This window comes from Sphaerodactylus townsendi, linkage group LG08 (genome assembly GCF_021028975.2).
Source record: "Sphaerodactylus townsendi isolate TG3544 linkage group LG08, MPM_Stown_v2.3, whole genome shotgun sequence".
NCBI lineage: Eukaryota > Metazoa > Chordata > Lepidosauria > Squamata > Sphaerodactylidae > Sphaerodactylus > Sphaerodactylus townsendi.
In genome coordinates, this window is record NC_059432.1 from 15,452,312 (window position 1) to 15,468,740 (window position 16,429).

Below are 16,429 nucleotides of genomic sequence, written 5' to 3' on the forward strand. Positions count from 1 at the left end.
ATGTCTTTAACATCTCAGTTCAAAGATCTTAATTTCAGACTAGTTTGATTGTGACATCTTTTAGAACGCAATTCAAAATTCAAAATCTTGTACTCTTTCATTCAAAGCAATCACATTGATTTGTTCCATAGTTATTTTCTGCAGATCTGGACACTGTTTTAAGTTCCAGTAGAAAACCCTGTTGGCTTATCAAAGATGGTCCAATTCCATCCACCCATATAAGGAAATTCCAGTTTGGGCAATAGTTATAGTCTTTGTATGGGCAAAACATAGTGCCTTGCTAACAAGTGAATTCTTGTTTTCATTTTTACAGTTACCAGTTTCCTACCCTGGCCAGTTTATGCTTTCAGCTCCTTAGCAGAACTTTCACAAACATGTGTCTTTTCACTGACCCTTCCGGTTTCATAAGGCAGAAAGTACCATGTTGTCAGTGCGACCTTAAAGTACATTTCTGATCAATCACTCTTCATCCAAGAGCTTTTTGAATCTCACTATGAGCAGATTCTATGAAGGAAGCCGCAGTCTTCAGTTTTCAAGACCCGAGCAAGGCTGTTAATGATAGGATGTTTTAGAGGACATTGATTCATAGGGTCGCCCTGAGTTCAAAGGGAGTTGACGGCACGTAATGCGCACGCACATGGCCAGAGTGATCTTTCAGTCTTATGCCCAGAATATTACTTGTAGATGCAATGTTCTATTTGGAACTATGGCTGTGTTGACAGTTGTCGCAACTAAAATTATACTAATGAGGGAGCTGTCTAAAACCTATTGTATGTTTGTCCAATTAATTGAGCTGAGACCCACACTGACCCTGTGGGAAAGCAATAGGAAGCCAGTACGGTCACTGTTTGGACTGTTAGCGTTGGCAGAGCTGGACTGGGTTAGGCCCTTGCCCAAATTTAAATGGCAAATGGAAATCTTGGACAAAAAGTTCAGAAAAGTGATCAAAGAAACATGAAGACATAATAAGCGGTCTTATAAGCATAAGCAGGCCTTTTTATTTTGAGTTCTTTTATTTCTTTTAAAGTTCCTGAAGATGGGAAGTCCAGTACAACGGTACAGTGATACTATACTATATCTGGATGGTGGTCAGAAACAGTGTATGCTCTCCCAACATGAACACTTCTATAAAATGCCATTGTTCTCTCTGTCGGATTTCAATCCCAGCTGTACATAGACTTTGACCGTGGGGAGATTACTTGCCAGTTCTTTGTACAGTTGGAGCAGTTTCATGATTTTCTAACCTAGGATAGCTAACTGGCAGTTCTGGGCAAATATTTGACCCTCAGTGCTGTTGTCTGTTGAGCTCAGGCATTCCAGTGGGATGTATCTCAAGCAGGTGGTGAGCCAGTGGGGCCAGGCAGGACCCAGCTTAAAGAGCTGGGCCAGGCAGGACCCAGCTTCCAGTTTAAAGAGTGTTTCAGGCTCTTGTGGGATCATGAATAGAATTACAGTCATACCTCGGGTTTCGTTGCCTTCGGGTTTCAGTGTTCGCCAAGTGCCGGCCGATGTCTTCTGCACTCGGAAGTCGTCAGTAGCCTCGGTTTCCGCTGACTTCCGAGGCTACGCAAACCTCGGACAGATTACCGGCGAACACCAAGGTACCGAGATATTAACTTTACGAAAGCCAGCTGTCTGGCTGTATCCATAAGCTAGTGATATTGGAATTATGTCGCCTTCTGTAAAGACCCAGATGCGTGTCATTCTGTTGATACTGCAAACCACGCAAGTGCCTGTAACTGGCAAGAGTACTTCGTACACCTTATCTTTTTCGTGTCCTTGTGGAGCAGTTTTGGAGCTGTGCTGAGTTTAAGTACCTTCTCTTTGTTGTTTTAAACAGGGATTTGGCAACGTGGGCCTGCATTCGATGAGGTATCTGCATCGGTACGGGGCGAAATGTGTTGCCATTGGGGAAAAGGATGGTGCTATATGGAATCCCGACGGGCTTGACCCCAAGGAGTTGGAAGATTACAAACTGGTACGCAAATTGTCAGTTGAGAATTTGTTTTATTGCAAAGTTTTGCAAAATTGGTATGTAAAATCTTGCCAGTAAGAATGCTATTAGGCTAAAGCATTTAAGTTGTGTTTTGTAGTTAATCAAACTAAAGCATAACTGTGCACTGAGTAAGGTTGGGCAAATTGGTTTGTAGTATCCCGTGACTGTCTTTCCACCTTATAGAGATGATGATTTGTATTTTTTGATTAGGAATGTTTTGAATGCAAGCACATTAAGAAAACTGTGGCTGGTATTAATGTGACCAGTGCTTGTTAGTTAATATTTAGTCTCTATCCAAACATAGCCAGCATTTTTTCTTTAAAGCCTTGCTTCTTGATACCTTCAGCATTTTAAAACAGCAGCGTCGGAACATTTCCTGTTTTTGAGGAATGAGATATAGCTGCTGATCTCCCTTCCCAGTGCTGCTAAAAAGGTTGAAAGGAAGGGGGAGAGCTTAACATGATTCTGAATGTAGCATTCTCGTAGAATTGCAGTAAACATTTGATGTGCATTTTGAACACTGTCACCAAGTTCAGCTTCCTCCAATGAAGCTCTGAAAGAATATGAAGTTTCACCGTACAGTTTCACACACAGTTTCTAGTTAGATCGTTTTTCAGCAGCTGGGATTAAGTTAGTGGTTTCAGCAGAGAAGTTCCATGTTTGAATGCAATGGACTTCACCGTCTCTTCCTTTCTGGTTCAGTTTTCAAATAGAAACGGCCCGTTTTAATTATCTGTCACTTCCTTTTTGTGCTTCAAGATCTGGAAACAATAGCAAAAATTGAATGAGAGAAATGACTCTGCACATAAAATCGTGCAGTTAATGGGTTAAGACAGGCACAAAACTGGTTTTAAAAAATAGCTAGGGATGTATCTAGCCATCGCAGGACTTTGCAAAATGGGGCTTCTTCCACTCTACCCTAGTTCCAAAATTTTGTTCCTGGGGGGCAATACGGCAAGCTAGAAATGCAAAGTGGGATTCTGTGTGGAAAGGGAAACATTGATTGAAATCTCCAGCTCTTCTTCTGCAAATGTCGCTATATCCAAGGAACTTCATGGTTGAATATATGCCACTGTTTCTTTAAGAATATGCTGCACACATTAGTACATACAATCTACATAAATAGCAGTTAAACAATAATAAAAATGAACAGTCCTATGATGCAGTCACTCTTACTTTAGATTGTTCCTGGATTCGTATCCATCAGGGTCATTTACCTCAAATTGAAGCCTCTTGTATTTTCAATACCTTTTGAAATACGTCGCATCAATGTTCTTTGTTCGTGTCAAAACAGCAACATGGATCGATTCTCACCTACCCGAAGGCCCAGGCCCTGGACTGCCACATCCTGGAAGCCGACTGTGACATCCTGATCCCAGCCGCCAGTGAAAAACAGCTAACAAAAGCCAACGCTCATAAAGTCAAAGCAAAAGTAAGAGGAACGCACGCATGAAACATTTGGTAACAGGGCCTTGGGAGCCGTGTGGCGCAGAGTGGGAAGCCTCAGCACTGTAGTCAGAGTTCTACTCATGATCTGATAGAAGTCAGACTCAGGCAGCCAGCCCACGCTTCACTCAGCATTCCATCCTTCCGAGGTCGGCAAAAGAAGGACCCAGCTTGCTAGGGGTAAAGTGTAGGCAACTGGGGAAGGCAGTGGCAAACCACCCCGTAAACACAGTCTGCCTAGTAAACAGTGTGATGTGACATCGGTATGACTCGGAGCTTACCTTTTTAAATGGGAGCGTAAATTGTGATGTGGATCGGTATGACTCGGAGCTTACCTTTTTAAATGGGAGCGTAAATTGTGATGTGGATCGGTATGACTCGGAGCTTACCTTTTTAAATGGGAGCGTAAATTGTGGATGCCTTCCTTCATAAGTTTGGAGGAGTTACGGCATATTCACGTAAACTTTCTGTTGCTGAACCTGTAGTATTCTGATTTTTTTTTCTTCTTTTTCTCAGATCATTGCTGAAGGTGCAAATGGGCCCACAACCCCTGAAGCGGATAAAATCTTCTTGGAACGGAATATCATGGTTATTCCAGTAAGGCTCCCTTACGTACAATAATTTTCAGCAGAGGTTCTTGTTAAAATTGAAACATACCTTAAGAGGACAAATGCTCTTCAAAGAGGACAAATGCTTTCAGAGGACAAAAGCTCTTCAGTATAAAAAGCGACATACTGAACAGTGGCTTGAATGTGGGTGGGGCAATTTGGGCTTTAGCGGGAGGGAAGGTGAGAAATTGTACTCGGCAGGCGTCAGTCCTTCCATGTGTGGAAATCCTTTGTCGCATTCAAGCCAATGTCTGAAATCCAGAACCTACCAAAGGGAGAGGCAAAAAACTCCCGTTGGAGCTGGGCTACATCTACCAAATTCCCATGATCGTTCATTTGGTGTGCAGACACATATCAAGCTTTTATGGAGAAAACTGCTTCTGTGGAAGAATTTGTCCTGTCAGCTGCTATGTAACAGTTTATGGAAGCGTGCCAAACTTTCAGTAGAGAAGAGGATCTGACTTATTCCCACTTTAAAATAAAACTTGGTTTGTACAGATGATGCACTGGCTCACAGTTCAGACTAGACATGAACAGTGGCGTAGGAGGCTAAGAGCTTGTGTATCTAATCTGGAGGAACCGGGTTTGATTCCCAGCTCTGCCGCCTGAGCTGTGGAGGCTTATCTGGGGAATTCAGATTAGCCTGGGCACTCCCACACACGCCAGCTGGGTGACCTTGGGCTAGTCGGCAGCTTCTCGGAGTTCTCTCAGCCCCACCTACCCCACAGGGTGTTTGTTGTGAGGGGGGAAGGGCAAGGAGATTGTAAGCCCCTTTGAGTCTCCTGCAGGAGAGAAAGGGGGGATATAAATCCAAACTCCTCCTCCTCCTTCTCCTCCTCCTCCTCCTCCTCCTCCTCCTCCTCCTCTTCTTCTTCTTCTTCTTCTTCTTCTTCTTCACCATCAAGAAGCTCTTTTAACTTGGCCGCCAGGTTACTTCACAGGTTTGCCCTGTATTAAATTCCAGAATAGCAGCAGCAAATGGACTGTGGGTGGTAGTACTACCTGCTCAGAAAAACACACACAAATATGTGCAGGGTGGTGTAAGCAGGTACATTCAAAATGGGATTACATCTTAAGTTGCTCAGTTGCATTTATAGTTTGAATGGCTGAAGTGGCTATAAGCAGAGGAATGTACATTTAAAAGGGATCCCTAATCCTTAGGAAAATTGGTCTGGTGGCTGCCATCTTGATTTCTCCCTTTCCTCCTAACTGCCACCTCTTCATGAACACCCATGATCCCTATTGCTTTGAGTCCCAGATAAGTCCACTGACTGCTGATTGGATTATGGTGTAGTCAGACTGGTATAGAGGGTATCTAGAAATACTTACCTTACTACCCAGTAGTAGGACCTGAATTGAAGTGTGGTGCACACTCTGAGTTACAACCATTACTCAGTGATAAATGATGTCACATGCACAGAGGTTCGATCCAACCAGTTTTCATCACTTCTCTAGAAGTGGTTATTAATTTTTTCTGAGTGCCAAGAAGGGGTTACTAAAGCAACCTCCCTGCCCAATAGGGACTGGAGGTGCGTGTGTGTGGCGGTGCCACTGTTTGAATCCCACCACCATCGGAACCTGTTATTAAAATTTTTGGATCCCACATATGCACATGCATTGAATTAATTTTCAGCCACTTTGCTGTTATTTTATTTTACTTCATTATATTCCACTTTTCCCCCAAATGGGGAACCAAAGTGGCATACACTCTATTCCCCTCCTCCATTTTACTCTTGAGCACACTGGACCCTTCTAGAGTCACAGTGGCAATAATTTCTCTCTTGTATTTTGCTTTTCCAAATCTCATCATTCGCAGATTGTTTTAGAAGCGATAAAGCGCATGATTAGGTGTGTTAATTCAGTTTCAAGACACGTGATTTTGTTTCTGCGCAGGATCTGTATTTAAATGCTGGTGGTGTAACAGTGTCTTATTTCGAGTGGCTGAAGAACCTGAACCACGTCAGCTATGGACGCTTGACATTTAAATACGAAAGGGATTCAAACTACCACTTGCTCAGTAAGTTGAACGACAGCTTTATTTCATCTGGAGAAAAGGCACCACACCCTGTTGATTTACATTATTTCTGAAGCTGCCAGGCTACGCTAAAACCTGAAGAGGCCTTGATTCCGTGGGATGTTCGGTAATCTAGGCCGACACCTCAAACTTCTCTTTTGGTTTATTTCTAATGCATTCTTGTATGGAATAATGCAATAATAGCTGTAAGTTTAAAAACCCTGAAGAATGAAAATGTTATTCTCCAGTGAGATGTTATTTGATACTCTAACAGGCAATAGCAAGCATCTGTTTTTGTTTTTTTTCAAAGTTCCACTTTCACATGTGGTGGTCTTCATATTTGGGCAAGAAAATTTGAAGTGAATGAGCCTAGATGTCTGCTAGCCTTTGTATTGGATGCTGCTGAAGTCCTATGCCAATTCTGACTTTGCTGCCATCTCTTTGGTTAGGTTTGGTGTGTTCCTGGCATTTGCTCTTGTGTCTGGAAACATAGATTTGGATCATAGGTGGCACAGGTGATATTCTAGATCTGGGGTCTGCAACCTGCGGCTCTCCAGATGTTCATGGACTACAAATCCCATCAGCCCCATCAGCATGGCCAATTGGCCATGCTGACGGGGCTGATGGGAATTGTAGTCCATGAACATCTGGAGAGCCGCAAGTTGCAGACCCCTGTTCTAAATGAAGGTGACTTTCCCACTTTGCTCTGTAGCCTTTTGCATCTCCCGAAATTGTGACCCCTACATGTCAGATGACCAACAGGAACAGGGGGCTGGTGAAAATTTATCTCCCTTCTCAAATAGAAATATTGTACTGCAGGAGAAGCTGTTACCGTGCCAACAGTATAGGAACTTAGGATCCATATACAGGAAACATTTTTAAGCAATATGTTAGAAATGGCAGAGTTTCTGCTTCTGTTGAGTTTCTGAGCAAGTCTAACTGCGCACTTCTGGCAAATCATATGGAATACACTTATTCCAGAGTTAAAGTGGGTAGGATTTGAACTCTAAATATCACAGCTGGTGTTTGTTTTAAGGCTTAAAAAAGACTAAAACGAATTTTGCCATCTTTGAGGTTAACTGCTTTCGTTGCTTCTCCTTCCAGTGTCAGTCCAGGAGAGCTTGGAAAGGAAGTTCGGGAAACACGGAGGAGCTATTCCAGTTGTGCCCACTGCTGAATTCCAGGATAGGATATCTGTAAGTCGTTGGAGAAGTTTTGCCCAGCATTATGTACAGCATAAAAATGGCAAAAAAACCTGTTACCAAAAGAAACGTTTCTGTGAAACAAGTGAATGACTATCAAGCTCATCTAAATATACCCTGATATTTATAGAAGCGAGCAAGGCAATGATAGAGTAAGGTAGTACTCAGCAGCCTCTTTGGCTAGATTATAGTTCTCACTTGGGACTGCAATTATGGCAACCCTTAAATTTCCGCTCCAAACAGTGTATATTTAGCAACATAGTGTCCTTTAGCAGCACTGCAGGGCAGGCTGGTGGCAAGCAACGTTCCCTGTAAGTTGCGCAGACACCGTATTGGCGTCATGCAGATCGGGCTGCAGCCAATAGCGGGAGCTCTTGAAGAGCTCTTGCAGGCGGCTCTGTTCCGCTCAGTGGTAGGGAACTTCCACGCAGTTCCCTACCATGGTTGGAGGAACTATTGGTCCCAGGCATCTCTTGCTGACAAGGACTACGCAGTAGGTGATGGGAAAGACCCCCGCCTGAGACCCTGGAAAGCCACCATAAGTCTGTGAAGACAATACTGACCTTGATTGATTCAGTACAAGGCAGTTTCATGTGTTCTTACATTCCACGCAAAGTATTTGCCTCGTGTATGAAGCTACTGTTTGACTCACAGTCTAAACAACTGTGAAACCCGTAAATAGCCACTCTCTTTGTCCGGGGGTCGCCGCGACGGCTCACCCCGGACTCGGTCTGCCGGGGGGCAGGGACAGCCGGGAGCCGGGAGCTGAACCCTGTGAAGACCTGCCCTGACGTGGGTGTGCCGGCAGGGGGCCAGAACAGCAAGGAGGCCGCAACGGGGCGGCACAACTGAGGCTCGTCAAGCTGTCAGCTGGGCGCAGCGCGGAGCCGGGGAACGCCCCAGAAGCCCCGGCGAGGGCTTATAAGGCGGAGGCGGACGGGCGGGCGAGGCTTGGCAAAACGGGGCCAAGGGAGGGAGTTGTCGAAGCTGGGAGGTAGAGGGGAAGGAACGGAGCAAGAGGAAGGAGGAAGCGGGGGGAAAGGAGTCTGGAGGGTAGCAAGGAGGTGACTTGGCGGAGTGGGGAGAGGAAGAGGAGAGAGAGAGAGAACGGAGAGGCGAACAAAGAGTGGAACGGGGGAAGGGAGGAAGACAAGAGGAGAGGAGGAAAGAGGGAGGAGAGGCTAGACGGGGGCGAACCCCGGGGACACGCCACCTGTGGTTACCGAGGGGGTCGGTTATGCCCGAGGGGGAAAGGGACGGCGGCATCCTCAGCAGAGGGGTCGAGAGCCCAAGCCCAAAGTAAGGCGTGCCACCCGTGGAAAGTGAGGGGGCTTCTCTCCCTCCTTCCCCTGGGCACCCTGTGGTTTAGGCAGCTGATGACATTAAGAACCCCAAAGACCGGGGATACAGACGAGGAGACCAGCACCTCGGAAAGGGACGGTGGGACGGCTTGTCGGCCCCAGCTACAGGAGCGGGAGGGGGATCGCCACACTCTTATTTCAATTGCTTTTTCTAACCAGCACTGAACACGCACACGTGCACAAACAGAAAAACCGAGCACATGGTTTCCTTCAGGTTGACTGCAGATCGCATGTTTCAGTGTGCAGGCCGTGCAGCACAACAGCGTGTCTGTCTTTAAGATTGCCATGAGGTTTCTCTTTGTGTTTCAATTTTCAGGGTGCATCTGAAAAAGACATCGTTCATTCTGGACTGGCCTACACCATGGAGCGCTCTGCCAGGGTATGCATTGTGTCAACACTGTTGTGGCAGAGGGTGTGTGGATTAAGGTTTTCAAGAGCCAAACTTGGGCCCCTTCCGCACATGCAGAATAATGCACTTTCAGTCCACTTTCACAACTGTTTGCAAGTGGATTTTGCTGTTTCGCACAATAAAATGCAGTTGCAAAATGCATTGAAAGTGGATTGAAAGTGCATTATTCTGCATGTGCGGAAGGGGCCTCGGAGATGAAATGAAGATGCAAAGCTCTTAATTGCTCTCTGGAGTTCTACACAACTATCCTACTGAAAGAAATCTGTGTACCATCATCCGTGGTGTAGATTTTGGAGCCTCTTGCCTCCAGACCTAGACATTTTTGCTGCAGAAGGGCTAGAGCCCCCGAATTTAACAAATCTGAAGCATCCTACTTTCCTGGCTGCCTCAGTACATTTTATAAAATGAATACAAAGCTAATTTGTGGTTCAGTGGCTCCTCCAAGTCAAAAATTCATTGTAACTGTGCGTGCCTTTTAAAGAAGGGCTTAGTAAATATTGAGCACTTAGCGACATGTTTTGTGTGTGTGTCTTTGTGTGTTCTCTAGCAAATCATGCGCACCGCCATGAAGTACAACCTGGGTCTGGACCTGAGGACAGCTGCCTACGTCAACGCGATTGAGAAGGTCTTCAAGGTGTATAATGAAGCTGGGCTGGCGTTCGCCTAAACGGACAGTCATCCGCCTCCACCTGGATACCTGTTGCATATCCTCTTCAGCAAGCTTATCACAAGTTTACATAGCCACACAAATCACTTTTCTTTCTCGATTCCTTATAGCGGATATGATTTTCAATTAGCTTCTGTCAGAGCTAGCCTTTTTTATAATAAAAGAAAAAAACCATGGATTTAGGGCTTATTGCTGAGACGTACCTAAAGGAAATGTTTGTTTTTGGGGTGGAGGAGAAGATGGCGTGTCCCCCATCTTGAAATTTTTTTCAAAAAGGTACCTTTGTGTTGCAAGATCTTGTGGTCTTACCGTGAAACACATCTTAGCGAAGCTTCAGATCCACACATACAGCGTACTGTTGGAGCAAACAGTGAACTGTTCATGCACTTTGGTTTCAGATGATGTTAACCTTAGCTTTGGCACTTTTTTGAGGAAAGGCCTTGTAGGAACAGTGCAGTGGCATTATCAAAGACAGAATGGGGGCCCCCTGCAGGGAATAACTTTGATTCTAATTTTTACATATAACAGAGCCATAGGCCTAGTTCTCTTTGGCAAATATGTATCCTCCCCCCCTTTTTTTTTTTACAATCTGTGCTCCTGTTAGACTGCCTTTAAATCATGTACTCTGCTGCATCTTGGCTCGTGCACTTTGTGGTGCTCATATAGAGAATGGGTTGCAGGAACTAATATTTTTATAAGCTGGAGCAGTTATCACTGTACAGGCACCCATCGGACTGACCTCTTTAGTGTGTTTAATTGCATCTCTGCCTATCCAGTTAGCTTCTTTTTAAAAGAGACGATAACGTGTTCTTAAGCATAACCCCCAGGTTGTCCAAAGAATTTGTGTCACATTTTATTCGCCTTGGTTGTGTGTTTTTTTTTCAAGGCATGTTCAGCGTGGGCCATTGCCTCAAAGAACAATTACAACAGAAGTAATTGGCAACGAGGAGTCGGGCTGTTGCTACAAACCTTGTGTAGTGTCCAGAGGCGTATTGGGGGAAATGGTGCCCGGAGACAACTCCTTCTCCAGGTGCCCCCCACGCCCTCCCCCTGTGCTCAGGGGTATGGCTTGGGGGTGCCAAGCCTCGCCCCCAGGCCTCCATGCAAACCGAGGCCCCCCCTCCCTGCGGCTTCCGTGCAGGCTGGCAGGGCCTGAGGAGGGCAAAAGCCTCCTTCATGGAGGACCGAGCTCGGCGGCAATAGGCAGCCCAGGCAGGTGCTGTGGCTGCCTGCTGCCTAGCCTCGCCCCCATCTCCCTGCAGACCAGCTCCTGAGCTGGCCTGCGGGGGGGGGGGGGGCTCAACGATGTGCGCCTGGGGGCATGGGTGACCCCATGTCCCTATAGGCCATATGCCTCTGGTAGTGTCTTATCACACCGACCTTGTGTTTTTTCCTCATTTGGAGGTTTTTGCATAGTTTGGATGCAGAGTTTAATAAAGAGGGACCTTGAAGCAAGATCGGATCACACGTTTGCTGGAAGCCTGCTTGACGAGGTCCACAATCTGGAGGTCTCCTCTCTAGTGCCAGATGTATTTATGTAACGGATCTAGATGTTTTTTAAAGCAAACCGCAGCCCTCCCAGGAACTCATCCCTTTTTTCTAACTACTTTGTAACTCATGTTATAACCTGGCAATGAAAGCAATTAAAACTTGACCTTTCCAAACGTGGGCTGGCTTCTGTTTCTGGCGGCTTTTCTTCCTGACACGTCTGAGGGGGCAGCTGGAAGCTTCTAGGTCTAAATGGAATGAAATTGGGTTCCGACTTCAGCTGAACAGATTTGTAGTGTCCCGTTGCAGTGGCAGAGTGCATGGAACAAGGCATGACCAGACATTTTATGAGTCTACATTTCTAGGAGTGTTGTTACAAATTATGTGTATTGCTCTCTCCCCCCCCCCTCGCCATGACCTGTGGTTCTCTTGCCATGTTAGTAGCATGTATAATTCGTGCCATGATTCCAGCTTTGGAAAGCGCCCCTGCATTCATAGTTCTGTTTGAACCAAGAATGCTTTGGGGTCTTGGGCACATAAGAATTGCTTCACAGGGGTGCCTTGGAAAGTATTCCTAACTGGACATTGGCTGCATATGATCACATGCCCCAAATGGATTCCACATGGTAGAAATATAATGTGTTGATGAAGGGAAATATCCCGGTTGGAAAAGAACTTTGCATGGGACCCTTCCTCAAAGCAGGATTGACCCATTCTATTTTCCTCAACCCGGGTTTTTCAAAAAAAGTCAAGATTGTGATGTTTTCGAACAATCTTGGGTTGAACCCTCTACCGAGGAAATGGCACGGGCGCCCACCCGCTTTATTTTCCCTGCCCTGCCACCCGTTCCCCTGCCTTACGTCATGTCAGTTTTGTTTCTGCTGAGCTGCTGACCAGCGTGACAGCTCACCATTTCAGAAACGTTCCACAAGCACTTTTCCTCCACTTGGCACCACTTGTGAACGCCATTTTTCCCAAATGTGTACAGCAATGGATTCACAATGGATTACATGTGTTCAGCAATGGATTCCTTTTTTATTTTTTGGGTGCTTAGAGCAGGTAGCTAGGCAAATGCACACCTTTGGATGTAGATGGGACATATTGCTTTGCTCCCTTTTGGGGCAGATTTTATTATTTTGTCTGTCACAATGTTAAGGGGGGGGGGATGCATGCTTCACATTTACATGTGTCATGGTTTCAAAGCCCAAAACTTTTTTCCCACACTGGAGAAATGAGACTGTGAGGTCCTGCTTGGGCTCCTGGGGTTGCTGTAGATTCTCCATCAACCAGAAGCATTCCCTTAGCAGAGGGCGGGAGCTGGTGGAAGGGTGACTTGGGTGGTGGAGCAGCCAGTCAAAACACAGACAAAGCAGGACGTTTGCGCCTGCGTGTCTGCATTAGAGTTGGTCGAAACCCAAAAAATTCGGTAAAATTCGGATTTTTGGGGGGCATAAAATTATCTGTATGCTGGAATCCAAATCATAGCCAATTTGGATATTCCCGAAAATTCAGGTAAATCCAAAAAATTCAGGTCCGTTTTAATTTTTAAATTTTTTTGGTGTTTTTACACATTTGGGCATGCAGGGGGCGCAGTTTTAATGTTAGCGGCACCAAACTTTCAGGATATCAACCGAAGACTGTTCTGATTATTCTCCCCAAGTTTAATGAGATTTGGTTCAGGGGGGCCAAAGTTATTGACCCCCAAAGGGGGTGCCCCCATTGTTTCCAATGGGAGCTTACAGGAGATGGGGGCTATCCCTTTGATGGTCAATAACTTTGGCCCCCCTGAACCAAACTTCACCAAACTTGGAGAGTATCATCAGGACAGCCACCAGATACCCTGGTGCCACTACCTCAAAAAATGCGCTCCTGACAGGCAACCCAAGACATTTCCCCAGATTCTGTGCTCTGCAGTGACTTCACTCCATTGCAGCCAATAGGAAATTTCTGGGGGAGGGCTGTGGGGTGCCAGCAAATCAATCAAGCAGGTGATGAGAGCGACTGTGGGTGAATGGGTTTTTTTGGGGGGGGGTCTGTTTTTTCAGGGGTTGGAAACTGGGTGGGAAGCGTGGCTGGGGCAGAGGGAGGGAAGGTTTCCGCTGGGGACTCAGGAGGGAAGGGGTTTTTTGGAGCACTTTTTTCTTTTAAAATGAGTTGGGCCATCCGAGGCCCGATTAGGTAATGGCGACGAATCGGACGCCATTGATTCGGACAATTCCGATCCAAACGCCATTGATTCAGACCTAGTTCGGTCCGATTTGGAGGCAATTCGGACCGAATTGTTGATTTGGCCAAGCCAAATCACCCAAACCCTAGTCTGCATTGTCAAAAAAAGATAGTGGGTTTATTCGAAGGGGCAGGAAGAAAATGATTTGTTTGCAAAGCAAAGGACATCGACCCAACTTGAAATGTATATACCACCTAATAAATGGATTGAGTTCTTCCAGAGGCTATATAATGACTATGAAGAGCCACCATTACATGAGGACTTTTTAACAAACATTCAGACATGGCCTGCAGTTAGTACAAGGGAAATAAAAGACCATATTAACAGGCTGAAAGCAGGGAAAGCCCCTGGCTTAGACGGAATTACAACAGAAGTCCTGAAAGGGAACATTGATTGAGTGGGTTTCCACTTCTGGCCAACGATTTACCTACATTGACAGAATGGGACGGATCCCCAAAGATTGGGGAATGGCGATTACTGTTCCCCTACACCATAAAAAAAGGTGATAAAAAGATCCTGAAAACTGCAGGCCAATTAGCCTCCTTAGCGTATTAAGTAAATTATATTCAAGACATCTGCTGGAGAAAAATAAACGACTGGCTGAAAAGAGAAGATCTAATAGATATAGCACAAAACTGGCTTCAGAGAGGGACGCTCCACTACTGAGCATTCACTGAATTATATACAACATCTGATTGAAAAAAATATGCCAGAAGTGGTCCAACATCTCTATTTGCCGTGATTCATTGATCTGAGAGATCCGCTTTTGATTCCATCTCCAGACCTACAAGCTTTGGCAGAAATTAGAGGTATCTAGCATAGATAAGAGGCTTTACTTTTGATACGCGGCCTTGCATAGCACCAAGAATGAAAAAATTCGATGCAATCCTTAAAGGGCATTCCACTGACCTTAACTCAACATACAATAAGGGTGTCAGACAGGGATGCTTATTAGCTCCACAATTCTATTCAACTTTTTTTTCATAAATGGAATCACAAAACAACTGGAAAATATTGATAGCCATCCACCCAAGTTGGTCTCTACAACATCTGGCAATACTCTCTTATATGCAGATGATATTGTTCTCCCCTGTCCAGAACAGCAGTAGGACTTAGAAGAGGAGCTCTCCTGGAGCTTCACAGAGCACAGTGAAAAGGAAGAACTGGTCATAAATTTTTCCAAAACGCAATTATGAAATTTGGCAGTGAAACTAAAAAGAAGAGAACTTGGAATATAAAAGGCAACAAAATTGAACAAGTAGAAAGCATCTTTAAATATTTGGGAGTGGTAATACAATCTCCTCGGATCCAACAGCGAAAGCATTTAAAATTAGTAACAGAAAGGGCTGCTGAAAGAACTATGCACGCCAGCGAAATTCTTGTTCAAGGGGCAAATTTTATGTTCCTGCCTTCACTAAAATTGTATCAGGTTAAAAATCATTCCACAACTTATACATATGGAGTATACTCAAACCAGTGCATGACAAATATAAAGATCTTGGAGAGAACTCAAAATGAAATTCCTAAGAGCTTGCTATTTTGCAAGGAAGTATCTGGGAGTGGCTAACGCCTTTTAAGGCTAGAAGCCGGATTATCAAGGATAGAAGATAGAATCTTCCTTCAAACAGCCCTATCTATGGTTGAAGAGGCACATGTAGTAATCGTATGATTATGGCCACTTTATTGTCAGTGACTTCTTTCAACCCAGATGGATTCGGAAGTCAATGAGAAGGCAAATAAGGATGGGCTTATCACTTACTTAGGCACCAACCCATATTTACAGCAAAAGCACTCCCTAAGCAAAGGGTACAGGATATTAAGCTTTAGACAACAAGATCTGCATAAGTATCCGGATTTTACATTAGAGGCATCTACGTGAATACATACAGTCACTCAGCCCCATATGTATCCAACATTGAAATACACATACACTCAGAAGGGCATTTACCCTGGTGAAGATGTGCATCAAGCCCCTGCCTGTGATCCTAGAAGGGAGATATAAGAAGATACCTAAAAGAAAGGAGGATCTGTTCCTGTAATTTAGAAGAAATGGACACTACAGAGCCACATCCTCCTCCTCGCTGCCCTCACTTTACAGAAATAAGAGCCAAAATACTAGACCCAATATTAAATAATTTCAGGGGCTATCCAGAAAATGTATGTATAAGGAAGCTCCTGGAAGACAAAAATCCAAACTGGTCTAGATTGGTTGCCAAATTTTGTACATCTGTTATAAAGAAACGCAGACCAGTGAGCAGGCAACTGATATTGTATTAGAGATACATATATATATATATATATATATATGGCTCATAATCATTATTAATTATTAATAATATTATTACTATTTTAATCTAGGATTGAGTAAATGGGAGTGCAAACAGGCCAAAAGACAATACAGTAGAGCAGAAAAGCCCATGCATATATGAGATAATTTTAACTTTAGTGACCTATTTTAATGCTAAGTTATGGAATGAATCCATTTTAACGCTAGTTATAGACTGAATATATTTTAATGCTAAGTTATTGATTGACTAATTTAACGTTAAGTTATGGATTGGATTTATTTTTAATGCCGTTATAGATTGGATTTATTTTAACGCTAAGTTATGGACTGAATGTATTTTTTAACAGCTAAGTTATCATTATGATAAGGGACAAAAGTGAAACAAATTAGGCCTCAGTGTTGTTTTTAGGGTATTTATATATTACAATTACACGGGGAATTAAGGTTGAGAGTGTGTATAGAATTTGTTGATCCTCGACTGTAATTTGCTGTATAGAATTTGTCGGTTTCTGACTGTAATTTGCTGGTCTTTGACTGTAATAAAGTGAAGTTGAAAATTGCTTCCTGAGAAATGGGCACACATACAAAGGACAAAAACAATAAAATAGTCCCAAGTGTAAAAATAGTGGATGTAACCCATTATTATTATGCTGTGCAGAATCCACCTCAGAGACAATCACCAGCAGATGGTTGACATCAGTCTATGATGTCCCATCCTCTCGCA

The 16,429-nt window shown here is 44.4% G+C and overlaps 1 protein-coding gene across 2 annotated transcripts in view; it reads left to right on the forward strand.

The window, feature by feature from the left end:
- The window catches only part of GLUD1 (glutamate dehydrogenase 1), a 51,011-nt gene extending 39,644 nt beyond the window's left edge, over positions 1-11,367 (forward strand). For both annotated transcript variants that reach the window (XM_048505066.1, XM_048505067.1), the window contains exons 7-13: positions 1,841-1,978; positions 3,291-3,428; positions 3,959-4,039; positions 5,944-6,067; positions 7,169-7,260; positions 8,944-9,006; positions 9,584-11,367. In XM_048505066.1, coding sequence (XP_048361023.1) covers positions 1,841-1,978; positions 3,291-3,428; positions 3,959-4,039; positions 5,944-6,067; positions 7,169-7,260; positions 8,944-9,006; positions 9,584-9,703 — 756 coding nt within the window. In that variant the 3' untranslated portion in view covers positions 9,704-11,367. The remainder of the gene's footprint in view (positions 1-1,840; positions 1,979-3,290; positions 3,429-3,958; positions 4,040-5,943; positions 6,068-7,168; positions 7,261-8,943; positions 9,007-9,583) is intronic.
- Positions 11,368-16,429: the final 5,062 nt, after the last annotated feature.